The 26708-nt window shown below is 64.1% G+C and overlaps 1 protein-coding gene and 1 long non-coding RNA gene across 5 annotated transcripts; one reads left to right on the top strand and one right to left on the bottom strand.

Moving 5' to 3' along the window:
* The first annotated feature begins 1158 nt into the window (after positions 1–1158).
* Positions 1159–9821, top strand: LOC140623322 (uncharacterized). Its single transcript, XR_012022972.1, has 4 exons — positions 1159–1288; positions 4076–4213; positions 6539–6779; positions 9368–9821. It is a non-coding gene; the product is annotated as an uncharacterized lncRNA (long non-coding RNA).
* Positions 7240–21211, bottom strand: C32H15orf39 (chromosome 32 C15orf39 homolog). Of its 4 annotated transcripts, none has more exons than XM_072809715.1 (3): positions 21031–21211; positions 10458–13177; positions 7240–8688 (listed from the first exon to the last, which is right to left on the bottom strand). In XM_072809715.1, exons 2-3 carry the CDS (start codon positions 13123–13125, stop codon positions 8321–8323), a joined length of 3036 nt encoding a protein of 1011 aa, XP_072665816.1. In that variant the 5' UTR covers positions 13126–13177; positions 21031–21211; the 3' UTR covers positions 7240–8320. The 4 variants fall into 4 exon arrangements, with proteins under 4 accessions (XP_072665816.1, XP_072665815.1, XP_072665817.1 ...); XM_072809714.1 differs by lacking the exon at positions 21031–21211 and adding an exon at positions 15929–16085; XM_072809716.1 differs by lacking the exon at positions 21031–21211 and adding an exon at positions 13551–13866.
* Between the last annotated feature and the right edge of the window lie 5497 nt (positions 21212–26708).

Genomic DNA, 26708 nt, shown 5'->3' with positions numbered 1-26708 from the left:
ACTCTGTTCCTGCCAACAACCTACTGCTCATTCAGTACCTGTGAAAAGGTGCTACCGTCCCCATATAAGGGCTGAGGAAAGGGAGGCATAGGAGTTAAGTGACTTGCCCGAGATCACAAAGTGACAGGGCTGGGCTCAAACCCCAGCTGTCCAAATGACTCCAGCCTGCATTCTTAACCACCACAACCCCACAGCAGTGGCTTTATTAGGATCTGAACCTGGAAGGTAGGAACTCTGCCTTTCTTCTGCCCACGCTGAGGACAGAGCATGCAGCCCTAGGTACTGGGAGATGACCGTGGGAAACAAGCTGGCTAAGGCTCTCTTGGGCCAGTGGTTGTCCAGGCCCTGAAAGTCAGGGGCAGTGCTGAGGCCCAGCCCCCCACCCCACCTCGACACTCATTGGGGACCTCAAAATGGAATCTAGAGGGGAAGTCAGGGAAGGGGAGGTAGGCAGGGATGGACGCCTTACCTTCATCAAACCTTAAGCCGGGGAGGCAGAAACAGAGCTCTTGCCTGACCTTCCTCCCCACTCTCCTGCCCCTGTAGGGTGCCCTGCACTGGAGAAGGGGCAGCTGCCCATCAGGTAGGTCTTGGCTCAGATGGAGAAAGGCCTACAGGAGCCACTGGGTACCTTAAGCCTGGCCCCAGGCCTACTGAAGTGGTCATGTCTCTGGCAAGGGCCTGGTAGACAAAAGACATGATGTCTGAGTGGCTCTATACAAGGAAATAGGCAAGACAGCTGCATTCAGGTGAGAGCCAGGCAGGCAGGCAGAAGAGAGGCTAAAGGCAGATAAAGGTCAGGCGGGGCCACACCTGGCTCCCAGAGGAACAACAGGCTGGGGAAGGGTGGTGGGTGTCATCAGCCACAGTGAGGGAGCTTGGAGCCATGGCTGGTTGGCCAGGGCCATCAGCATCAGCACCTGGGGACTATTCACCAGGCCTGGCTTGCTGTGCACTTGGGCTTCTGCCTGGAACCACAGGTGCCCTGACACTGGCCTGAGATAGGGAGGGTGGGGGGAGAGGTTCTTGTGGGCATATGCAGGAACCTACACATGATAAGGTGTCATGCCCAAAAGAGACCACCGGAGCCAAGAACTTAAGCAGATGTCCTGGGACATCTTGTCCACTTACATCAGATTCCACCCCTCCCTACCCTCAGCTCAGAGCCTGCTTGGGCCTCAACAAATAGATCCTACTGCTATGGGGAGATGGCCTAGACCAGCCTAGGACATCCAGCAGAGCTGTGTCCAATCTGCCAAGACGATTCATCCAGGACAGAAGGACCCAGGTCTGGCTGAGGGCCCAGGAGCTATAGGCTGAGTGTCCCTCCAGGGGCGGGAAGGTGGCAGGGCAACGGCCTGAGGCTCCAGGGGGAAACTGCACTGGCCAAAGCCTGTCTTGGTGTGGCAGCCATGGGGATGGCTAAGCCCTGGGATCCTCCAGGACTGGGAGCAGAGAATGCTCCAGGGCTGGGGGCCGAAGACCTCTAGTGAGACAGACCCAAGGTTCTGGGCATCTGCCTCAGGAAGCACACATGAGCACTCTGCCCAGGGCCCGGTGATGAGCCAGGGGATGCCTTGTCTAATGCTGTAGCCCAGATGACATCCGTCCTCCAATGAGAGAAGAGGTGGCAGGGAAGGCAGGGCTGGGAGACCCCTGAGCTCCCTATTCCTTCCCAGCCCTCCCAGATGTAAATGAAGGTGAACTTTTCACTGGACAGGCCACCCAGGTCTCTATTCCCTGGAGACGGAGGGGAGAGAAAGCTGTATCTGAGCCAGGGTCCCACTCTGCCCGTCCTTGCAGGGTGACCTTGGACAAATGCTCTTTTTTTTTTTTGAGTCTGGAGACCCACTGGGGAAGGGCCAGGGTCAGAGGTCCCATCCCTGGAGCCCAGAGCGTTCCCTGAGGAGGACGACCTATGAGCTTTGGTGTTGAGATGTCCTGTCCTCCTGGTCTGCTCCCATCCCCTACGCCTCTAAGAACAACATCCTCCAGACTCAAAGGCTGTGGAAGGTGGAGGGGCTGCACCTGCTTTCAGGTTGCTCAGCAGGTTGGCCTTCACCATAAGCAGGGTGTTGATCCCAGGATCACCAAGGTGATGGGCAGCTTCACGGGCTCCGGGTACTCCAGGTATACCCTGCAGGACACAAAACTAGAAGGGCGTTAGGACCCTGAACGGAGCCCCCGGGCCACCTTGTGCCAAGGCCCAGGCCCTGCTGTGGTGACCCTGACCTAGTCAGGACCCTGTGGTGACCTGGGACAACCCCTGCTAGGCCAGTCTTCCCTTCTGTCTTCTGGAGATGTCAGTATTGCCTTGAAAGTCAAATCAAGCAAGGACAACCCTAGCTCCCAGCAGACCCAAGACCAAAGGAAACAGGACATAGAGCTGTCCTGGAGGGTGAGGCTGGGCAGAGGAGGGCCTGGCCCTGTAGGAGTTACAGCTATCTGGGCCCTCCTCTGGACCCTTCTAGGCCATCGCCTATATCCAACCCTAACATGCACCCCTACCAAGAGCTCTGAGGTGAGGGGGCGTACAGGTGGAGGATGGCCCTTCAGGAAAAGGTTCTGGTGGGCAGGGAAGGCTTGAGCTGGGCCTCCAGGCAGTCAGAGGTAGGCGACAGGTCTACCAGGGAGGGAAGCCAGGAGGTACAAAGAGGGGCGGGCATGTGCTTGAAGATGGCAAGCATCCTCCCACTCCCCACTGGGGCTGAGCCAGGCCAGGGCCGTGAGCTGGCCCGTGTTGGCTGCCACCGGGCATAGGTACGAGCTGGTGGGTGGAATCTGCCCCTCGACCTCCACTCGGCTGTGCCCCCAGCCTGACCTCTGGCTGCAGGGAGCAGGTGCGGAGAGGAGGCGGCTCGTGGGCATCGGTAGCAGTGGAGGCCCACGTCTCTCCCTCATCTGGAAGGGGCTTGACAGGCAGACAGGGCAGGGCCCTAACCCTAGGCCCTAACCCGATCCAGCCCCATGGAGCCAAGACTCAAAGAAACAGGCTCTGGGCATGAGGACAGCTCATGCCTGAGTGAAGGCTGGTAAGAGGGAGGCCCCTAAGCTTGGCACCCGCTGGGCATGACCACCCAGAGAGGGGCTGGGGCCGAGGGGGAGCCATTTCATCTCTCTGCCTCAGTTGACCCTCTTTGATGAGGAAAGCAGGGAAAACCACATTTCACGTGGACTGAGGGCAAAACAAAGCTGTCAGTCCCACGGGGAAAAGGACGATACCCCTTCTAGGGAGGGAAAGCGCGGGGCCGTGCGGTGCGTGCTGGGGCAGGGGCGGAGGCCTAAGTGCCTTCCTCCAGGGCCGAGGAGAAAGGAGGCAGGCAGGCAGGAGCTCCGGGACATCCTGCCTCGGGCCCTCCCCACGCACCCCAACCAGGCTCCCCGCTTCTTGACCAACGCTCAGCTGGTCCCGTCCTCCTCTCGGCCGGTGTGCCTGCCAGCCGGGCTCGTCAGGAGCGGTGCACAGGTGACCTGGGGCCACGGGGCCGGAGAGGGCGGGAGCCTGGGCGTCAGACGTGTACCCGCCCCGGCGCGGGACGGCTCGCCTGGAACCTGCCAGGTGTGGCTAACTCAGGGTGTCCAAATTCTAGGCCAGAACCGGAGCCAGACACCCCTCAGGGGCAAGGGACACGGGCCGCCTGACACCACGGGGACTTCGGGCTGCAGACCAGCTGGAGGGACAAACGGGGCTCTGCCTGAGGGCAGGGCTGGCCTGGAGACTCCGGGCTGACTCTAGGGACAGGGGCAGTCGCATCCCCGGGCTGCCCCCCCAGGGGTTGGCAAGAGAGGAGCTAAAGTCCCCCCACAGAACCGAAGCCCCTTCCGCCCAAGTGGCCCCATAAACAGGGGTGCAGAGGCCCTGGGCGCGGCTCCCTGGTGTGGTCTCCCCGTGAGCCCTGGGTGAGCTGGGACGGGGACCCAGCAGCCGGGTAAGAGCTGGGTCTCCGACATGGGATATCGGACGGAAACGCGGCAGGGACTGGGGGTGCTGGCTCCTCGGCCCCAGCCCCTCTGCCCTGGAGGCCCGAGCCCTCCCGCTGCCCAGCGCAGCCCAGGGAGCCTCTCTGTTTGGCAGGAACGTCCCGGGGGCCATCAAACCTCTGCCCAGAGGCTCAAGTGCCCAGGTTGTGGCAAGACCAGCAGTCGGAAAGGGGGCTGTGGCTCTGAGCCCCCCAACAGGCAGCGGCCTGGGTGGACACGGAGCCCCTGATGGGTGAGGAGGAAGGGGGCCTGCGCCGTGCCAGGTCCACGGAACCAGGCTTGGGGGGTCCCCGGGCGGGAGCCCAGCACGAGAAGTGTTACCAAAGCCTCGTCACCTCCTCTGCTTGGGAGGTTTAGGGCCCCCGTGGCAGGCGGCTGCGGGCCCCAGGGGAAGGGGCCACCTGCTGCAGCTGCAGGGAAAGCGGGTCTGGCGCAGACAGCGTGGCTTCGGCTGAGCTGGGAGAGGCCTGGCACAGCGGGCACCTGGGACTGGAGGTGCCAGTGAGACCACAGGGGTCTAAGCCAGTTCCAGGTGGGACGGCGGCGCTCCCGGATCCAGGCAGCTCCAAGCTGGTGATGGCTAGGAAGGACTGGGCACCAGAAGCTGGGCGGTGGGGGTTTGGGGGGAGCGCGACCCCCCGAGCTGCAAGGCAGGGTGAGGGAGGCAGCGGGCGGATCTGGGGAGGACCAGGCCTCTAGTGGCTGGGGCCAGGGGCAGGGGTTGGGGAGACCGGGTGTGTCCTCAGGGCCACAGGTGCCAGGCTAGGGGGCGGCAGTGAAGGCCGCATGGGGCCACCGGGCTCTCAGAAGGGAGGGAGGTGCGAAGCCTCCCGGAAAGGCAGGGGTCCCGGGTTGTTGGGGGCCCCAGGCCTCTTGGAGTAGGGGCTTTCCCCAGAGATCTCTTGCCCACTCAAGGTGGATGGGAGCCCAGGCCTAAGGACACCCAGGAGGAAGGGCGGAGGGCAGCAGAGGCCTCTGGGAGGAGGGGCCCCAGGCCAAGGTTCCAGTTCTGACGGGGAGCTGGGGTCTGGGAGGTTTACAGGGTTGGAGAAGCAGCCGCCAATCTTGGGGCCCAGGACCTGAACTAGAGGTAGGAGAGGAGCCTGCTCCGTCCCCATCACCCCTCTGGGAAGAGGCCTGTAGAGGACTATCTGGTGTCTAGTGGAGGAAACAAGGGGCCTCCTGCCGGGTCTAATAATCGTAGGGGGGCCAAGAGGCCCAGCACCCTCCTCCCAGCAGCCCAGGCCCTCGCTGGCCCGAGAACACAGAAGCCTGGGAGTCGGCCTCCTCCAGGACACAGGCAGAGGCTGGAGGCACAGGGGCCAGCAGGCTGGGGCGCGCGTCAGTGTAGCCCTACGGCTGTAGAGGCCTCCGAGGGGGCAGCAGCCAGGACACCCGGGGTCAGGGGCCCCAGAGGCAGCCCCTCTGCCTGTCAGCCTCAGTCCAGTCCAGGGGCTTCTGCTGGCTAGAGAAGAGGTAGGAGGGGGTGGGGGGGCTGCACTAGGCTGGGCCGGGAGGGGTGCCCAGGAAAGGGGTCTGGAGAGCACACGGGAGAATAGAGTCAACGGCAGGGCTCAGCGCCCCCCGCCTGGGGCGTCCTTGTGGCCCTCCTCGGCCGGGGCCAAAGGGGCAGCAGGCTGGGCTGGGGGGTGGCGGCCCATGGGCTGGAGGTACTACCCCCACCTCTAGCAGGGCTGTGGGGTCAGAAGAGGCACGTTCAGGGAGGGGAGGTGGGTCCTGCTCCCTTCCCCCTGTGGGGGTTTTGGGAGACCCAGCCCTTCCCCAGCAACCCCTGACTGAGAACAAGGCAGGGCAGGAAGCACCTGGAGGCTACCAAGGGGGTCTTCATAAGCCCCTGGTCAGGCATAGCCCTGCCCTCCTCTTCCCCCCATCACAGGCTCGAGACAAAGCTGCCCCGGTCACTTACCTTGCAGGCTTACGGCTTAACAGGTGGCAGGGAGGCTAGTGGGTTGGGCTCCCCTGGGCTGCAGTGCCAAGTAGGGCAGCCAGGAGGCAGCGCCTCCCTCGGTCAGGCTGCAGGCTCACCTGAGCGCCATCCTCCCTTTGCTGACTTAGGCTAGAGACACCTGTTACCTGGTGAGGCCATCGGAGGTAGAGAGAAGCCTGGCAAGCAGGGCTGGGCTCAGCCCGGGGACGGAGCAGGTGCGGAGGGTTCTTGCCTCCTGACTAGCCCAGAGGACCTGGGCCTCTTGACCCAGCCCCTGACTTGACGTGACCAGCAGCAAGTGCCTGGACCTGTTTCCTCCCGTAACCTGAAGGGAGTCGTCAGTGTTCCTCCAAGGATCCCTCCACACTGGACTCCATCACCTTGGGAGCTGGATTCAAATCCAGCTTTCTGGGTTCTGCCTAGGCCCATTCTTGACGGGGCCTGGCAAAACATTTTCCAGATGATTCCGAGAAGAGTTACCTGGGCTCAGCCCAGCAGAAGCCTTGGACCGTTACAGGGGGACCCTGGGGCCAGAAGGGCCACATTTAGCCCAGATGGGGCACGCTGTGGCTTCCCCTTGCCCCAACGCACACCCTTCCTTGCCCTCAGCTCTCAGCCAGCAACACCCTTACTGAAGAATGGAGTGGGCCTGCCGAAGAGCCGGAGAGGGGCAGGAGCGCGGCCTTGTCACACGGGAGCCCGGGGCGGCACATTCCCCGTCCCACCCGGCACGGGACGGGACGCAGCTGTCCTCTGGGAGCAGCACCTCTCCCAGCGAAATCCAGGTCCACAGGATGCCCTCGGGTGTTGAGCAGCTCTGTGTCTGCCTGGGCCCCGGATCTGCTGAGAGGTAGGCCGCCCGGGGGGCAGGGACACCAGGGCTGGGCAAGGAAGTGCAGGAAGATGGCAGGGAGGGAAGGAGGAGGAAGGAAGGGAAAGAACAAACAGCCAATCCAGCAAGGCCCTGGCAACGAGGTGGATGAAGCTGCACTTTTATGTACCTGTTGGCGGGCATGGCCTTGGTGCTGGAAGAAGGTGACTGGCACTTCTCACCGGGCAGTGCACTACAGACCTCACAACCATCAGGACCCACGAGGTCTCAGGAGGAAGGGGCTGTCCCTGAGCAGGGATGTGGCTGCCCACTGGGTATGTGACAAGGACCCGCATGGCACAATGGTGCCAGACAGCCTCAGCACCTTCTGCGCTGGGTGCAGGGACAACTGCTAAGGACTGGGGGATGGCCTATTAAATCTGCGCCCCTCCCCTCTCCTCCCTCCCCTCGTCTCCACAACACACAGCCAGGCCCCAGGTCCAAAAACAACCCAAATGCTTTAATGTTTAATGGCCTGCCTCCAGGACCCACAGCCTTCTTAGAAACCTTAGCCAGGCCAAAGGCCAAGGTTGCCAGCCTCTGGCTCAGTTTAGCACTCTGCAAGGAGGTAACTCACAGCAGGCATGACCGATGGGGCTCTGGCTTGGGGAGGGCCGAGGCCACCAGTCCAGATCTTCAGAGACCTCCCAGGATTGAGCTGTCATTCAGCCTGTCTTGTCTCGTCCCTGAGTCCCTGCAGCCTCTTGGCTTCCAGCAAACGTACAACTTTCTTGGGAAAACGCACCGGGTGGAGGAGTCAGCTCAGGGAAGTCATGGGTGTCGATTCAGGACCGGCCTGGCCCCCCAGAGGTAAGAGCAGCAGGCCCAGAACACGGATGCCAGCCCCAGGCTGCATCCTGGCACCCCCTGTAGTGACGGAGGGAAGGGGCAGGCTTCCCCAAGGAGCTCCAGGCTGGGGGTCAGGGCCCAATCCCAGACGCTGGGGCACAGTCCCAGGCTTTCCCAGGAAAGGACTCTAGGAAGTAGAAGTCATCCACACTGTACACTGTACCACCCTAAATGACCTATGACACACGAAGACTTTCTAGAAAGTTCTGCTTGCCTTAGCCTCCTATCCCAGGCCCTGGCTGAGCTCCAGGCCCCTGTCCTGGGGAGAGAGCAGAGAGCAAACCTGAATGGGTGTGTGCCAGGCATCACCCCCACAACAACCCTGTGAGGTAGGCTGCGTTGTCCTATCTTACAAATGGAGAACTGAGGGCTCACAGGAGGAAGTGACTTGCCTGGTCATACAGCAAGGAACACCGGAGCCAGGATTGAGCCCGAGTCTGGTGAGCTCCAAAGCCCACACGTTTTCTCTCAGGAAGAAACAGGAAGTTGTCCTAATAATAAAGGCCCTCAAGTTAAAAGTTCGGGGGCTCTCAGCCCATGGGGTGTGAAGGTGGCAGCGAGAGGAGAAGCATCCAGGGCATGTCTGCTTCTGGCCCTGGGCAGCCGGGCCTATAGCAGGTAGGGGTACAGAGGGTGACCCCACACGGCAGCTGTCCAGACAGCAACCAGTGCTACAGGGGATGGCTCTGGTCGCCCAGCGCCTGTGGCTGGGGCATGGACCGATCCGGCCCTGTGGCCTTGTGGCCCCAAGTGGGCAGTGCCAGGCCATTGAGCCAGGCAGTTTCTAGCAGGCTGCGGAAGCGGGCCCTTAGTATGGGGCCCTGGGGGCAGGTGCTGGCGGCAGGGGCGGGTGAGGCACCGCGGGCCCCTTCCTCAGGGGCTGCCTCTGCTTTCTCCAAGCCAGGGGTTGGTGGCTTCCTCCCTGGCTTCCTGGCCTTGGGGACGGGTGACTTCCAAGCCAGGGCTAGGCTCTCCGGCTCGTCTCTGGCCATGGTGGGTTCTGAGGAGGGCACAGATCCAGCCTCAGTGTCAAAGTCACCTGGAAAACGAACACACAGTCAGGCTGCAGACCCAACACCCTCAGGTCCCATCTCCTGGTTTCCAAAGCCACCTAGACCAGTGGATGGCCTCAGGCCTGGATGGCCCCAGCAGGGTCACAGCCATCAGGATGGACCTGTCCCCACATGTGCCAGAGGCCAGACCATTAAGCTGAAGGGGGTGCTTCTCCCAGGTGATGCCGCAGCTCTAGCAGGTGACGCCACCACTCAGAAGCATCTGGCACATGAAAAGGAAACGGGCCAGGAACCATGGGCCTACACAGCCGGGGAAACTGAGGCATGGGGAAGAGGGCTCTGCTACACATCAGTGCCATTGTCTTTCTGCCAGCCCCAGAGCCCAGAAGTGGAGGACCCAGCAGACGGGATAGGACATCCAGATGGGCGGCACCCCCCTCCCCACATCGGGGAAGGACTCAGCTCAGGGAGGGAGCGGGGACCAGGGTGCCAAATCCAGCCAGGGGCAGGAAGAAGCTGGGTCCCTCAGTTCTGCACTAGGCCCCAGGGCCCCGCGGGCAGCCCAGGAAAGACGGCCCTGTCCTCTCTGGGCCCAACAGCCCCGCTGTCCAGGGAGAAGACGGGGCTGGAGCCTCTGAGCCATGTGAGAGGCCCCCGCCCCACCACGCTCAACAATCCTGCTGGCGTTTTCTCTGCACCCATTAGGTCAAACGCTCCAACTTCTCAAGTGCTCAAGGGCCACTATACTTGTCACCCAGATATTCCACACCTGTGCCTCACTGCCTGGGGCGCCTTCCCATGCTGACCTGGAGCCAGGACAGGGTCAGAGGCTGGGACAAGGCTGCCAGGATGGCAAGGGGACAAGAAACCATTCCTGTGGAGACACAGCCCACACAGAGGCTTGTCAGAGGCCTTGATACGCCAGACGTCCTGTTGTAGGAGAGGCCACGATGGGCACCACCTGGCACCATCGCCGGCGTCCCGGGCAAGGAAGTGAGTGTACACGCCTTGAGACCCTGCAGCAGCTCCCAAGAGCAGGGCCACAGCCTGAACCAATGCATGTAACGCTCCAAGACATCAAAAGAGCAAGTTGAGAACAATATGCGCGAGATGTCATTTAGTAGGGGAAAAGCAAACCACAAAACATCGCTCTGACTCATGGGTGCACTTCCGTGAATATAAATACCGGGAGGACTGAAACCCTGCACATTCATAAGGCAACCGTGCTTGGGGGGAAGAAGGGGATCCTTGCCCACCTTCAGGAATCGGGTCATTCATTGAGGTGGAGAAGGCGGGGGTGGGGTGTGGGGGTGTGGGGGTGCCGGCAGACGGCTTAGGGGAAAGCTCGGAGTGTGGGTCTGGGAGGAGCTAAAGGTCGGGGAGATGGCAGGTGCAGAAGGCCAGCAGGCATTCAGTCACCTGGGGCTCAAGCTCAGGAGGGAGGCTGGGTGGGACACAGACGCAGGGGAGACGACCTCACACAGAGAACAGGGCCTCGGCGAACCCCAGACCCCAAAGGAGAAGTCTGCCCTGAAGCCGGACTGGGCACAGCAGAGGGCAGCTGCGAAGCCACCGCACAGGGGAAGGCCAAGAACATTTCCATGGGGACAGAGCGGTGGCTCGGAGGCCCAGTGGTGCCCAGGTGGGGAGGGATGGGGGGCGGCCCGCAGAGCCCCCCCCAGGGCCACCCCGTCCGCGGCCCCGCGGCGCCCAGCCCCGCCGACCACTCACGCAGCCACACACCTGGCACTCGTTCACACCGCTCCGGGGGCTCCCGGGGACGCCCCGTGCTCACCCAGCTGGCGGCGGACACAGTCCCGCCACTGCAGGCCCAGCAGGTCCGGGTAGATGTCGGGCAGCTGGCGCAGCGCCAGCAGCTTGAGCATGCGCGACGTGCAGCCGTGCAGGGCCCGCTCGCGCAGCGCCCGCTCCTCGGACAGCGTGGTGGGCCGCAGCTCCACGCGGTGCTCCTGCAGCACGTGGTCCACGGAGGCGGGGGGCAGCCTCGGGAAGAGGCGCTCCTTCACCAGGTGGATGGGCACGAAGATGGCCCCGGCGCGCACCACGTGGGGGAAGGGGCACTGCTGGGTGCACACGAAGCGCTGCAGCTGCGACAGCAGCTTGCCCAGCAGCCCCTGCACCGCCTGGCAGTCCTGCCACGCCGCCCGGCCCCAGGGCCCCGCCGTGGCCAGCCACTCCCGCAGCTTCTCGGGCGGGGAGTGGGCCACGGAGCCCGAGATGGCATCACACAGGGACGCGTGCAGGCCCGTGAAGTGCTGCTCTGGGGAGCTGGCGGCGGGGGCGGCGGCCGGGGCCGGGGCCGGGGCGGGGGCGGGGGCGGGGGCCAGGGCCCGGGAGGCCAGGGCCACGGCGGGCGGGCTGGGCAGCGCCAGGTTGAAGCAGGCCACGGGCAGCGGCGGGCTGAGAATCTGCAGCCCGAGGGGCACGGACGCGGGGGGCACAGCCGCGGGGGGCGCGGCCGGGGCCGGGGCCGGGGCCGGGGCCGGGGCCGCAGGCAGGGGTGCGGGCCGGAGGATCTTGAATTTTCGGAACATGAAGGCCACGGAGCTGTGGAAGTTGGTCCTGGGGGCGGCCTCGTCGGCGGTCGCCGGCACAGGGGACCCCGCGGCCTCGGGGGCTGCCTTTGCCGGGTCTGGCAGCTCTGGGAGCGCGTTGCCCGCACCTGGCGCCTCGGGGGCCGCAGGCGGCTGGGGGGGCGCGGCGGGACTGGGGGCCCCGATGGGCGCCTCGGGCACCGGCCTCTTCACGCTTAGGTCCAGCGCTACCTCCTCTCTGCGGGAGCACAGGGGCTCTGCGGGCACCTCCCGGGCGGCCAGGGGCGCCCCACCGTCCTTTGCAGGGCTCCCGCTGGGGGCTGGCGCCGGGGCGGGCTCAGCGGGGTCCTCGGGGGCCTGCACATCCAGGTAGTCGCGGTACGGGGCCAGGCTGAAGACATTGTCGATGACAGGCATGGGTGGCGAGCCGGGTGGCAGCGCGCCGTCACTCTGCAGAAGAGCCCGGCGCTCCTGGGCACAGGGCGCGAGTCCCGGGGGGGTGTGGGGAACCGGACTGTTGCCGATGACGATGGGCGCTCCGGGGCGCTCGTCGAGCTGGGGCTGGAGCTGCTCTTTCCTGCAGCTCGGCAGCCACATCTTCTCCTCTGCCTCCTGGGCTGGCTTCTCCACAGGCCTCCCAGGCTCGGGGCATGGCTGGCTGGCGGACAGAGGCTGGCACGCCCGCTGGAAGGCACTGGGCTGGGGCACAGCCTGGAGGCTGTTTTGGGAAGGTGGCGTCCCTCCAAGCCCGGGGGATGCTCCGTAGAGAGAGAGGTCATCCCGGGCGTAGGGAAAGCTCAGCGTCTGGGGGGCAAAGTCCAAGGGGCACCGGGGAGCGAGAGGCGGCTCCAGCTTGAGGCCTGGTGAGGGTGCTGGCGGGGGGGCAGAGGGGCAGGAAAAAGTGTCCAGGCCCACTGGGGGCATATAGGGTGTCTGGGCTGCCTGCTGCCTCAGGTAGGGACTGCTCAGCCCACCAGCCGGGTACCCAGCCCCCTTGTGGGCTCCCAGAGGCTGTAGTGGGAGCGCTGCACCATAGCTGCCCTGCTTCTCTGGGTGGCGGCAGGCTGATGGGCAAGGCAGGGCCTGGGGAGGGTGGGGGAGTGGGTAGTGGGTAGGCACTGTATCCTGGCAGGCGGGGCCCAGGGGTTGGGCCAGCTGGGTCCAAGGGCTGGGGGGTCCCTCGGACAACGCCTGCTTGGAGTCCCCAGAGTAAGGACCTGCATACTTAGAGGGCAGGAAGCCCGTGCCGTGGATGGTCCGGTACTTCTCCAGGAAGGCCTGGCACGGGGAGAAGCTTACGGAGTTTTTGCCGGGTCCCTCAGCCGGCACCCCACGCAAGAAGGTGCCATCCAGGGACTGGCCCTTGCCAGGAGCCGGCGTCAGGGAACAAGGTGGGTCAGCCGGGGGTAACAGAGGTCCAGTCACCATTGTCCAGTCGACATCCAGTGGCCTCTTTGCTGCCCCTTCCCCCAGGCAGGGTGAGAGCCCGTAACACAGAGGGTTGCGGTAGACAGGTTTGGGTGCCGCCAACGGTGGGCCCGGGTAGGAATGAGACTGGGGACCGAAGGACAGGAGCTCAACAGGGCCAGGGTCCTGCACCTTCTCGGAGCTCTCCGCTGGTGGGCGGTAGAGCAGACAGCTGGTCAACAGGTTGTCTGTCCGCAGAGGGGGCCCTGCCATGCTGGCAGGGTACAAGGGTGGATATGGGATCCAGGATGCTAACCGCTCAGACCCTGCCTTGGGAGCACTCCCCATAGGGCAGGAGAAGTAAGCACCCTTGTAGCTGCAGGGGTCCTGGTTGCCAGCAGAGGGGGGCAGGCTGTGCCCAGGCCCGGAGTCTGCCTCTAGACGGGGCAGCTTGCCATACATTACAGGCCCCAGGGTCCCCAGTGGCCGCTTCTCCGCCATCACTGGGAAGGCTTCAAGCCCTCGGGGGGGCCCCAGCTACTCAACTGCTGACCTGGGAGAGGAGAGGGAGAAAGGGAGAGGCTGTCAGAAGGGCTACAGACAAGCTGCTCTCACTGGCGCATCGCCACACCGAAGGGCTTAGCACTTAGTAGATGCTTGATGAAGACGATGAATGAATGAATGCATGAGTCATACAACACAGAGGTTTCCAACCTCTACCCGCCACCCCCATTCCAGGAGCCCCTTCTGTTCAGCTCCCTTCCATAGGACTCCCAAGCCCCTCTCCTGGGGTTTCACACTTTGCAGGGCACCGTCTGACGAGGACCAATTCTCTTGGCTCCCCCCGTTCCCCATATACAGATGAGGAGACCCATTCATCCCAAAGTCACTGATAAAGGAGATGGGACAAGAGGCAGGCTTCCTACCTCCCACCACAGCTCTTATTCCAGATGCCATAGGGATCTCAAGATGCCCACGGCAGCTAAGATGTGGAACTGGACGCTGCCTATGAATTCAGGTGTCCTGAGACATTCTTGAGATTTCACTCTCGGACTTGCCAACCTTTGTCAAAAACGGCAGAGCCAAGCCTGGAACCCAGGTCCCGAGGCCCAGAGCAACACAGATCCTGGGCTTGGTTCCACAGGGCAGGGCTACTCCCCCAGGAGAAGCGGTGCGAAGCCTGGGAAGCCTGGGAAGCCTGGGAAGCCGAGCGGCGACCAGGCCTGGCCCCAGCCGGAGGCGCGGCCACCAGCAGATGGTGCTGTGGCTCCGGCAGGAAGGTCCCAAGAGCGGCAGCCGGAGAGCCTGTGTCTCAGCCCCAAAGCTGCCGCTGCCTATTCTAAGGCATATGAGGGCAGCATGGCACAAGGACCAGCAGGTGGGGAGGTGGGAGGATGTGAATGTCCAGGGAAAGAGTCCCCAGGGGCCACAGGCTAGCTGGCAACTACTCCTACTGCACTGATACAGACGCAGAGCAAGACTCCGGCCCTGAGAGGCCGCGCATGGGTTTCCTCAAGGCAGCAGCTACTCAATGACCCATGCAGGGTCATCTGAGGCCAGTCTTCTAGGGCCGCACTGCCCTGCTTCTACCTCCCCTAGCATCCTGTTCCCCGAAACCCTCAGGTGGCTTAGAAAGGATGAATCAGCTCACTCTTGCTATGATTAGGCCATGGGCCAGGTGCCACAAGTTTCTATCACTAACCAGCCCCCTCTCCAATGCCCACCACAGGCTCAGGAGGAGACTAACGCATCTTGGGGACAAGGAAAGCCAAGGTTCGTACGAGGGCCGATGCCCACTCCCATCCCAGCCTAACGGCACCAAGGAAGCCAGGCGGGATTCTCAAAAAGTTGGCTCATCTCCTGGCCAGAATCCAACACCTCAGGCCAGCCTAGACAAGGGGATGTTTCCTAGAAAAGACCGGAAGAGACAACAGGGTAACGGTGCTGATAGCAATGCTCGCTCTAGGACAGGGATAGACGGAAAGCCCCATCCTGTTGCACAGCAACCTTGCCAAGAAGGAGTTGAATGGTTTCGGGGGTGCTGAGCCTCCTGCACCCATCCCAACCACCCTGGGGAGCTCTGGATTAATTGCTGGCTGTGGTCTCACCTCCCCACATGCCTCCTGGGGCCTGCTCCACACCCACCCCAGCCCCCTGAGTCTTGTCTCCTGGGCTCTGCCCATTTCGAGCCCTTTGCCCCGGAGACTTCCTGGAACCCAGCCAATAGAGGTGAAGCCACTCGCGACCCTGGGGAGTCTTTGAGGGAGAGATGGGGCTCTAGGGAGTCAGCAGAGGGCTATGAAGGGTATGGGGCTGATCGTACTTCCTGCCAGTACAAAGAGCCCAGTGCACAGTCCCTTGAGGGGAGCCCCTCCCCACTCAAGACAACAGCCACAATGTTGCCTCCTTCCCACCCCCACACACTGGGGAGGCAAGCAACTGCTTGGAGCAGGGCGGGACCCCAGGGAGCAGGGTCCATCACCCCTCGGGCCGCCAGGCTGTTTGCTGGCTGGGGCTGGGAGGGCCAACCTGGCCAGGGCCCAGGGCAGGGTGCAGGAAAGGAGCCCCCACCCCTGCGCCATCCGTGCCCTCTTCATCTCCCCGCGGCTCTCCCGGAGGCCAGCGGCGTTGGGAGCTGGGAAAGGCCCGGAAGAGGGGAGCGATCCTGGCGGGATCCTGGCGGGCCGCGGCGGGCACCCGGCCTCCCCCAAGGGCTGCGCCGCCCTCCCCGAGCTGAGGCCGCGGGCGCTGCTGGACCCGGCGCGGCCGAGGCGCGGCTGGAGGGGGAGGGTCGCAGGCTCCGCCCCCCGCGGGCTTCCGGGTGTCCCCACGCTCCGGCGGCGGGCGCTGGGCGCACGTGCACCCCGGGGCCCCGCACAGGCCGCGGCCGCGCTCGCCCCCCTGCCCGCGAGCGCCGGCCGGTGCGCCTCTGCCCCGGGGCCTCGCCCCGCGCACGTGCGCCCCCGGCCCCCGCGGCCCGCACCAGAGACCCGCGCGGGGTCAAGCCGGGGCGCGGAGACCGCGGGGCCGCCCCGTCTCAGCCGCGCGCCCCCCGCCCCGGCGTCCACGTGAGCGGGCCCCCAGCCGGCCGCCGCCGCCGCCGGGACCCCGCCGAGAGCTGCGGGGCGCGCCCGGGGGGGGCCCGGGTCCGGGCAGGGTCGGAGCCGCCGCGCCCCCGCCCGCGCCCCCGCCGCGCCCCGCGCCCCCGCCGCGCCCCGGCCGGCCGGTAGGGGCGCCCTGCAGCGGCTCCACGCGCCGCCCGCGGAGTCGGCCCAACTTTCGGCGCCCGAGCGCGGGCCCGTACCTGCAGCGCCCCTGCTTCCCGCTGCTGCAGCCGCCCGGGCCGCGGCCGCATCCTCCAGCCCCGCGGCGCCGCGTCCCGCAGGGCCCTGCGCGGGGGGTCGCGGGGGTCGCGGGGGTCGCGGGAGCCCGAGCCGGAGCCACCCTCCTCGCGGCCGTTCGCGCCGCCGCTGGGCGCCGTCTGCGGTCCCGCGCGGGGCGGGGCGGGGGCGGGGCGGGGGCGGGGCGGCCGCGCCGGGGGCTGAGCCGCGCGCGCCTCGGGGGTGCCGGGCGCTCGGCCCCGCGGAGCCCCCCCTCCCCCCCGCATGCAGCGCCTCCCTGACCCTCCGTCCGTCGCCGCCTCCAGCTACGCGGCCCCTCGACTCGACCCCGCTGGGCTTCGGGTTCCTTATTTTAGCAAAACTGGCGTTATTCATCAGCGCTGGCGGCGGAAGGCTTAGAGGAGGCCGCACCAGGGTACCTGGCACACAGTAGGTGCTCGGGCTCCCCTGGCCAGCACGGGGCGCAGAAGGGAGCTGCAGAGGGCTCCTCAGTGGTCCCCACAGCTCAGCCCGTGGGTCAGATTCCAGACAAATATATCCCCCCCCTGCTGGGGCGCTGCGTGTATCTGAGGGAGGGGTGAATCCTCCATCACCCTAGTGGGCCAGGAATGGGGGCGCTTGGGGTTGCCAAGTGGCCTCAGTTGGGGAGCCTTTTTGGCAGACCTCCCTCCATGAGACAGGCCTGAGCCCCTGAAGCCTGGGAGGTGGGATGAGGTGGAGCACTCCCAGCCAGGAATGGTCTGTTGCAGAGAGAGGGGCTGGAGGGGCAGACGGGCTGTCCCCATTGGTCCTGACCCTCTGGGGGGCCGTCTGACCTCGGATGGGAAGCCCCTGGATGCTGCTACCTTCTCTAAAGAAACCTGGTCCCTAACAGTTCCTGGGCTACCCAGGGGCTAAGAACAGGTGTGTGCAGTGGAAGGGGGGAGGCAGGTGGACATGCCGAAGGTCAGAGCAAGTTCATGGGGCAAAAGCACCCAGGCTACCTGCTCAGATCCCAAAGGTCAGGGCTGCCTGAGTCAGAGGGCAGAGCAGGCCTGAGGCCACAGGTTCCAAGAGGAAGCAGCTGGAGCTGAGGAGGAGGGGCTGGACACAGCAGGTAAGAAAAGGAAGAGGAAGCGGCAGTTACCTGGGGGGAGGGGAGAGAGTGTCACTTAGCTGAGAGTTGGAGGGGTTCCTGAGGGTCTGGACAGATGACAGACCCGAGCATGGAGCGGCAGCAACTCGGGGTTGGGGCTCTCCCGAGGTTACACTGCAGGCTGAGATAAACCCCAGATCTCCTGGCTCCCACGCCTTCTCATCAGGACAGTACACCCGTGTGTGACAAGTGGGGGTCATGGCCAAGCCTCAGGTCACAGGACGTTGGTCCCTACTCCTGCTCCTCACCACTCTGCCCTCCCCATCTCCGTCCTGTTCACCCGCTGTGGGTTGGGAGGAGGGGAGGATGCTCGATTCCTAAGGCCTAGCGCTCTCAGGTCGTGCGCTCGCTCGGGTCACCTGGTGTTCTCTCCAATCTCCCACCCAGGCCAGGATGAACCCGTGGAGACCCTAGGGCCCTGTTCAGATTCTGCGGCCCTGATGAGTCTTGCCTCAATTCAGGGACACTTCACAAAGACAGCAGCCCCCTTAATCGGCGTCTTACCTGTCTCACCCCCCTCCCTTCCTCTTCAGCATCACCTAAATACCTTGCGCTGCAAAAGAGAGGTACCCACGGGGTGGGGAACTCGGGAGCTGCTTTGTAACTTTCTGGGCCTCAGTTTCCTCATCTGCAAAATGGCAACCCGTGAGACCTACCTCACAGACTGAGGTGAGGGTCGCACAAAATCAGTGTGGGAGTTTGCTTGGAAGTGACAAAAAGCTGTGTAGCGTGTCGGCTGTGAGCTCCCGAAGGCCCTGACATTGTTTTTCTTCTCTACCCGGAGGGTCATGTGTGGGCAGAGCCTGTGAAGAAAAGTGGCTCTCAGGGGTCTGTTGGATGAAGGAAGGCAACCGATACAAGGTGCCATCCTCGGGAGGCCCTGGGGGGCTTCCTGGGGTTTATTAGGCTGTGGTCCTGGTCCTGGAGAGGAGAGCTGGTGCCAGGGCTGGAAGGGACGGTGCTAACAGAAGCGGAGAAGGGAGCAGTCTGGCCTTCTGTGGGCTTTCTGGATGGGATTAACAAAGGAAAATAGCCTAGAAAAGCCTGGAAGGGAGGTTTCACACTCCCCCCAGGCCCCAGCCCTCACCCTGCCACCCCCGGTCTACACAGGCTCCACACTCCTTGTCCACCCCACCCCGACACCGATCATTCCTCCCACCCCAGCTCTCGGGCAGATGAGGTAAAAGGTCAGCTCCCCAAACCTCAGCAGGACCTACGGCCACTAATACTGTCGACCCCTCTAACGAGGCCACACTTGCTATTTCCAAATCCTTTCCTTCCTCCGAGGAGCTTCTTCTCGCCCCAGAGGAGGGAGGTGTGGCGCTGGCAGCCGGTACAGGCAGAGAAACAGGGAGGTGTGGCGCTTTCCCCTAAGACGCCCAGCAGTGCTCTCCTGCCCCTTCAGAGCCAGCCCTGCACGCGCACCTTGCGTCTGCAGGGAGGCCTCGGACGCTGCCGCCACCGCAACACCGGCCCTTTCCGCTTCCTCCTTCCTCACAGTAGAGGAGTAGCTCGGAGCCGGTGGGCAAGGCGAGGAGTTCTACTGGGAGCCTGGCCCCGTGCAAGTCACCCATAGACATCTCACTTAATTCTTACAACAGCCATATGAGGCCGGGGTTTGAAAGGCAGGCAGACCGAGCTCTGTGACCTTAAGGCAGCCCCTCAACCTCTCAGTTTGCTCATCAGTCAAATGGGCATAATGAGAACATATCACAGGCCTCCTGCAGACCCGATGAGTTCACAGCTTGCCTGAGAGTAAGACCTTTACCGGTAGTAGCTCTAAAGGAGGAGGGGGAAGTGGCTTGCCCACAGAGCCAAGAAATGGAGGATCTGGGACTCCCCCCGAAGAACTGTGTGACCCCAAACTGTTCTGAGAGAAAACTCAGGTACAGTTGGTGGCCAGGATCTCTCTAGCGCTCAAGCATACAAAGCCCGAGGACTGGGGCCATCATCCTGGACTCACAATGTCTTAGACAGCCCGGGTTGGATAGGACTGGGGTGGGGGGCAGGGGCACGGGACCTCATCAGACTGAGCTCAGCCCTCTCCTGAAGGTGGGTGGCAAACCAGAGCTTCCCTCGGCAGGGAGGGCCAGGGGGGTGGTAGCCTGTGATTCTGACAGGTGGGCAGGGAGTGGGAAGGCCCCAAACTCCGGAGGAGCCCACTCTGCCTCCAGAGGAAATCAGAGCTTCTCCAGAGCGGGAATCCCAAAGATCAAGAAAGGGAGATGGGCTTTCACTGGGCCCCTCTGGAGGACTGTGCCTGCCACCTCCTGGCTAGAAAGAAAAGCCCATCTACAGAAACTCGGGGGAACTTAGTACAGGGGACGGGGAGGACTCTGATTCAGTAGGGGCCACGGTGGGCTAACCTTCCTTCCCGTCCTTCCCTCTAGTACTGTTTCCCAGTGCAGTGAAGGACACAGATGTGAAACAGACCACGACCGTCCCGTGTGACGTGTGCTCGTGTAGGGACGAGGCCTGAGGAATAGGGCACCGGGCCTTAAGTCAGGGTAAGGTCCCCCATTCTGGCTATGCTGAGCCCACTGGCTCGGTGCTGGAAGCAGTGGGAAACATTACCTTCCTACCTCCAGAGAGGTCTTTCTAATGCCCACGTCTGAGCCTATCACCTTCCAACTGAGTGGGATCCAACTTCCCACAGGCTCCTGTCTGCCTCCTGACTGGCTCTCTCCGACCACCTGCCCCCAGAGCCCCCAGAACCCCCAGAGCCAGCCCAAGGTCCTCGCTGGGGCATACCTCTGTGCTCTGGAACATGCTCTCCTTGGCTGAGAGCACCAGCCTCTGCTGCTTGTCCAGCTCTTTCTTGGCTAGCTCCTGCCTGTCTCCAAGACACTTCAGACCCACTCCTCCAGGAAGCCTTCCAGAGCTCTAGGCTGGGTTGGGTCACCTCTTCTGAAGCCTCACAGCATTCCAAACTCCCCTCTGCATTAGCCGGTTAGCCCAACCGCAGCTCCCTGTGCTAGCGTGGCCGGGTTACATGCCCGGCTCCCCTGCTAGACTGGGGAGGGCTCTCTCCCAGGGCAGGGCCTGGGTCTGCCCGGATGCTGACACTTTGGTGCCCAGCACGGGGTGGATTCGGGCCATGGTTAGGGAGTGAAAGAGTAATGGCAAAGGAGAACTCCGCTCACCTGAAAGGAGAGAAAGGGGCCTCTAAGCCAAAAGCTCCCCTAAAGCCCCTGTATTTCCGCCTCTCAGCCCCTCAAGACCCATGACAGCAAACCTCAGACCATCAGCAGCCCGCTGCTGCCAGTACCCATTTCAACATGGAAACACTGAGGCCCAGTGAGGAGCAGCCACATGCCCGGGCCCTCGGGCCTGGGGCGGGGGGGCCTCGAACCCAGGTCTCCCAGGGGCCTGTCCAGCTGCACACTGCTTTTTTCTTGTTTTGCCACTGCTCCTCCCTCTCCCTCTCCATCCCCAGACCCAGGATGGAAAAACACCTGGCTGAGCTCCACCTGAGCTTCCAGCTGCCTGCAGCCCCCTCCTTGGAGGCCCCTAGCCTGTTGGGGGGGGCGGTGAGGAGAGGAGGAGAGGGAGCTCAGTGGAGAGGAGAGGCTGATGCATTTCCCCCTCAGTGTTGCAGGAGACTGCTCCCCCTAGCCGGAGCCTGGACTCCTGCCAGCCTCCCTAATCACCTCCTTTCCTTTCCCCATCCAGGGCCTCTCTCTGGGGATCCCCTCCCCCCACCTCCGTGCCCTGGGCAGAGCAGCACAGCTGTTTCCAGGATGGTGGTTTGGGCCTGGGCGGGCCGTACCCACAGCCCCGACTCCTGCCCAGCGCCCGCCTCACTTGGGCTTCCACTGGGAATTACCTTCCCGCGGCTCCCCAGTTCAAAGGTCTTGGGGGGCTGCCCACAGAGCTCCTCCCCGCCCTGCCCGGCCCCCTCCCCCTGTGCCGGAGCACATCCCCTCCTACCGGGCGGGCCTGCGCACTGTCCATCGGAACCTTCCTCGGGCCACAGGGGCAGTGAGGTCTGGGCCAGGTGCCTGGCGCTGCCCCCGTTAGTGGCCTGCTGGGGTTTCCGTCACTTAGGGCTGGTTACCAGGCAACCGCGTCGGGAGGGCTGGCTCTGGCTGGGGCTGGCACAGGCGGCTGCTGCAGGGGAGGCTGCGGCCAGGCCGGCTGAGGCCAGGGTCACCGTCGTCGGCAGGGGGTGGGGCCTCGCTCTGCAGCTCAGAACTCCTTGTCATCCCCGTGGCTTCGGCTCGGGCCCAGCCCCGGGAAAGGGGCCTCCTGGCCGTCCAGGGCCCTGCACACCAGGCTCAGAGCCCTCAGGTTTCCGGGAGGTTGGGGGAAGCCAAGTGGGAGCCGAGAGGCGGGCCTCCCTCTTCAGGGACCGGGGTGTGGCCTTAACCTTACTGACCACCCCCCTGTGGCCCGATGTGGGGGACACAGGAGTCAGATCTCCCGGCCTCCGGGTGGCTGTGTGGCCTTGGATGTGTTGTTGCTTGTCTGCGCCTCAGTTCCCTCCTCTAGAGAACGGGACGACGCTAGCCCCGTCTCATGAGGCAGCGCGCAGTGTAGAAGATGCTCAGAGCAGCGCCCGGCCTCTCCGTACCTGCTGGGTCCCCTCCCCCGAGCCCCTGGTTTCCCACGTTGCAAGGGGGCAGATGTTACAGATGCTGACACGCTGGCCGCCCAGCATTGCCGGGTGAGTCGGAACGTGCCATCGTCATGTCCAAGAATAGACTTGCACCCCCTGCCCTTCGCTCCCCCCATCCCTGCCGCCTTGTGTTTTCAACTTACTACTCTATAGCCCTTTGCTAGGTGGCAGGCACTGGTTTAAGTGCTTTATAAATATTAGTGCATTTAATTTATTTAATCCATTTAATGGATTAAGTGACTTAATCCATTGATTAATCCGTTTAATGGCTTAAATGAGGTAATGCTGAGGTATACCTGGGGAGCCGTGGTGGGACAGGGGCCCAGGCACGCCTCCTTGCCCTGCTGGGGTGGCTTCACCGTGCCACTGGGTTGGATGCCAGTCCCGCCTCCCACCACAAAACCAGGCTGGGCTGCTTGTGGTGTAGCCGTGGGCGGGTCAGAGTTTCAGGAAGAGCAGTGACGGCTAATTAAAACTTTGGCTCAGGGAGGCCCCCTTGGGGCAGGGATTGCCTCAGTCAGCTCCCTTGGGGAGGCCCCCTAATTGGACCCGGGGGCCCCAGTAATGATGCAAACTCACCAGGTAGAGGATAACACGCTGGGAGGGAGGGGGAAGGGGGAAGGAAACAGGCTGGTAAAAAAATAATAACAACCCCCCTGTCATTGTGAGGCGGATGACGTGGGAGTTGTCAGGCTGTCACTTGGTTGCTGTGTGACTTCCGATAAGTTGCTTGGCCTCTCTGAGCCTCTGTTTTCCTCATTGGAAAGTAAAGACAGGAAAAGCTCCTGGAGGGTTGCTCTAAGAAGGTACCAAGCACGATGCGTGGCCCAGAAGTAGGGGTTTATAAAATTGGAGCAAGTATCACCGTGTTAGTAAGCCGGTATTACTACTAAAGGCCTTTCATACCCATCATCTTTTTTGGTCCGGGGGGGCGGGGGGGCGGTAGCCTCCCAGCTCTGTCTCCTGGTTATGTGAGTATGGGTCCTAGGCCGAGTGAGGAGTGTAGGGGAACAGGAGGAGCAGGGGCTGGGGTGCGGGTCAAGCAGGGGGTCACGGAGCAGAGGGAGCCTGAGCAGAGCGGAAAGGACCTTACTAGGCAGCCAGCAGTGGAGGAGGAGGGGTGCTTGGTGGGGTGGACAGCCTCATAAAGGCCTGGAGACCAGAGAGAATGCAGGAGCCGTGGGGCGCCGGGGCTAGAGTTGGGGTCTGCTGAGATACCCAGGCCCATGTGAGTAACAGCCGCACGCTGCCCTGCTGAGGCTGGGGTCTGGCCCCAAGTGACCAGGGTGCCCCCTAGCTCCCGGGTGCTAGGAACTACCGGTCTGTGCAGGGGGGGCCTGAAGCAGGGAATCTGAGGGAGGGAGGGAGGTGCCACTTGTTTGTCCTGGGTGCAGCACAATGGCCACACTGACTCCTCTGCCCTCCCTCCAGGGGCCAACCTCATCCCTGATCTGTAAGGTCTCTATGGTCACGGGGCACAAGTCCATCTTCCCAGGCTCTCCGGCCCCTTAGGAGGCCTTACAGGCCTGTCCTTAGGACAGGGCCCAGGCCAAAGTCCAGAAGGAGGCAAGGCTCGCATGGGGTGAGACCCAGATGCCTCCAAGATGACCCAGCTCCGTGACGTCACCGCTGTGCTCACAGGCCGCCTCCGGTGGCACCTAAGCCGACGTGTGCCTGCGGCGGGCCTGGAGGCCCCGGGACCGGGTGGCGGGGCTCCCCTCTCCTCGCGCACGCCCCAGAGCAGAGCACTCTGCCCCCGCAAGCGCTCCGTGAAACCTGCCGACAAGTAGGGCCTCGGAGCGTGAGTCCTGTGGAGAGAAAGCCAGGGCCCAGGTATGGGGGGGCTGGGCCACATTTCAAAGCAGCCGGTCGGTCAGCACGGGTGAGCCCGCAATGCGTGAACGAACACATAACAGGGCCTGCAGGACCTGGGCCTGGCTCCTTACCTCGAGGGCAGCCCCTCCCCTCCCCCCGGCAGCCAGGCCATCTGCAGCTCACACGGGCTCCAATTAGCTCAGTAATTAGCACCTCATCAGGCCTGTCTGCCTCTGAACGGCTCCCCCGGGAAGGGGTTTCGGGAGGTCTCTGTGACCTCAGGGGCCCAGGGCGAGGGCAAGTCCAGGCAGGCCTGGGGCCAGACCCCAAGGCCCCTGTTGGTCTCCCTGCACCTACAGATGCCCCCTGGCACTCGCTGGCAGGAGTTTCCCCACACAGGGCAGTGCCCGCCCCCCAAAGAATCCCTCGGGGACTGGAGAAGGGCGGCGGGGGGGGGGGGGGGGGGGCGAGGAGCCCCAGGCAGGACGGGCTTCTCCCAGCCGTCCCAGGCACCCACACCCCCACACACCTCCTCAGCAGCTCTGCTTATGCGGGGACCCCAGCCCGCTAGGCTATGGGGACACGGCAGGGCAGCAGGGAAGGGTAGGAGGACAGCCAGGTCCCCAGTTCCCCTAGGGAAGGAGGCAAAACCAGCTGGAGTCCATCCGGGAGGCAAGGGCAGGGCTGGGGTGGGGTGGCCTGTGGCTGCTGGGGTCGGAGGGTCCCGCAAGAGCCCGGAGGCGGTGGTAAGTCCTGAGGTGCTCGCAGTGTGGGGTCGGCGTGGCTCCAGGGGCCGGGCCGGCAGCGAGGTCCCCTGACTGAGCTCGGTGTCCCCAGCTCTAACGCGGGGACAGTAAGACTCACCGCCCCCAGGGCCCAGAGAGGATCCTAAGAGGCAGGGTGTGGGGTGAACAAGAGCGCTGCGGGGGTGGGAGGCAGGTGGCAGTGGCACCGGGCCACAGAGCCGGAGGCGAGGGCCAAGGGAGGCCAAGGGAAGCCACATCTCGTTCCCTCCCCCGGACTCAGCAGCGCAGGCCCGGGGCGGCGGCGCTCAGGCTGGGGAGACGGAGTGCGTGTCAGGCCTGGCGGGAAAGGGGGGACGGAGGGGGCAGGAAGTCAGGCCCCCCCACGCCCAGGCCTGTAGCCCGAGACCACGTGGGGCCGCCCAGACCCTGCGGAGGGCGCAGGGGCGCAGGGCGGGGGTCGCTCACATCTCCTGCTTTCAAGCCCCGCTCTCTGCCCTCGGTGCCCCCGCCCGTCCTGCCCATCCTCACCGCCACGGGTTCCAGTCCCACCCCGATCCTGAGGCAACACCCGGGAAGCACACCAGGACAACCCAAGAGGGACAAAAGGCTGGGGTGGGGGGGGTGGGGGGGTGGGGGGTGTTCAATTAAGGGAAACGCCCATGTTTCGGTCCCTAGAGGCCCCAGGCGGGGTCCTCCTCCAGCACAGCGACCCTCTGAGCGGCGTCCCGGAGTCTCTGGGCCTGCCTGCGACCTGACGGCGCAGCACAGCCCAGTGGAGGCTGCGGTCCGCCCCAGCCCTGCCTGTGACCAAGTCCCTGTTTGTCCCCGGCAGTGGCAGCATGAAGCCCTTGAGGGCAAAAGGTCTGTAAAGCCATTTGGGGGAACCGGGGCGGGGGGGGGCTGTGCCCGCTGCTCTGCTCGGCTCTGAGGCTGGGAGCTGGCAGGGAGCACCCTGCCTTGGAGGCGGGAGGCCCACCCCGCCCGGGGCCTGCCCCAGCACAGCTTTCTCCAGGCACAGCCCTCTCAGCTTCTCAGCAGCTGCCGGGCCGGCCCCCTCCTGCAGCCCCTCAGGTGGCCAGCACCCCCGGGGACTTTGAGGGGCTCCCTGATTGAGCCCACGCTCCAGGTTCAGTGGGGTGGAGGCAGGACCGGCGCCGTGACCTGCTGTGCGTCCAACAGGATGCCAGGCTCCCCACCCCGCGACAAGTCAGGACAGGCTCACGGAGCAGCGTGAGGGCCGTCCCTGATCTCAGGAATGTGCTCCTGGGGCCAGGGGACCGGGGGAAGGGGGCCCACGCTCCGGGCCGGGGCAGCCAGGAAGATGGGTGCTTTTCCTTGGCTCCCATCCGCCCCTGCTACTTCTTGGCTGTGTCGCCTTAGGCGAGTCACTTCACCTTCCTGAAGTTCATGCAGGTATAAAATGAGGAAGCCGTCCCCGCTGCCACGGCACAATCAGGCAGACAGGAGCCTGTGAGCACGGGGAACCCGCGTGAGCTGGGACGTGGCAATGCCGGTGCTTCCTGGAGGAGGTGCGCCGAGGGCTGGGGGCCCAAGCTGGGCTGCGCCGCCAGCAGCACCCATGCCCGTGGGGGACTGTGGGTCCGGGACGAGCTAGGGCGCCCCTTCTGGATGAGGGGCCCGCCTGAGGCGTGCGCTGCTCTCCAGCCGGCTCTGCCCCTTCCTCTACCTCCCCCGCTTCTTGTCCGCCCCGTTCCCCCCCTGCAGACTCTGTCCTGGGGTATTGACCGGTCTTGTAAGGAGGACGGCGGCGCAGAGACTCTCAGTTCATGAAGCTTGGTGGCTGTCACGCTGTCTCCTGAGCACGGGGTCATAGGTCTGCGTGCAGAGGAGGAAGCTGGGGAGAAGGGACTTGCCTGAGGTCTCCCCAGCAGGAGCCGGGCAGGCCTGGGGTCCCTCACTCCCAACACTGGGCTCCCGCCACCTGCCTCTGAGCGGAGGCCTCCTGGCCGGGTGGGACTCCCAGGCGCTGAGAGGACCAAGGACAAGTCCTGTCACGTCCACGGAGGAAAAGGACAAGGCTGTCACGTCCACGGAGCAGCACCCTGTGCCCAGCCCTCCCTGCGTCCCTGCCCTCGTCCGCTCACCAGCTTTCTCCGGCTGCCACACTGTGTGTGTGACCTCTGTGTCACCCGCAGGGGCCGCCGGTCACCTAAGGCGGGAGGGCCCTCCAAGGCCCTGGCTCAGAACAAGGAGCTGGGAGGGTGGGGGGGTGGGGGTGTTCAAGCACCCCTTCCCCCCTCCCCAGCTTGGCTCCCCCACCTCATGCCTGGCACTCATCACTTCAGGGTTACACCAAGTTCCTCCACCAGACCGGCAAGGGCAAGTTTGCCTCCTGGCTGCACCCTGGCCTAACTCTGTGACCTCGGCTGCGTCACTGTACACCGTCAGCCCACTTTCTCATGGGCTGA

Source organism: Canis lupus, chromosome 32 (genome assembly GCF_048164855.1).
Source record: "Canis lupus baileyi chromosome 32, mCanLup2.hap1, whole genome shotgun sequence".
NCBI classification, from domain to species: Eukaryota; Metazoa; Chordata; class Mammalia; order Carnivora; family Canidae; genus Canis; species Canis lupus.
Note: the sequence above shows the minus strand (reverse complement) of the source record. Positions and strands in the feature narration are given on the sequence as shown.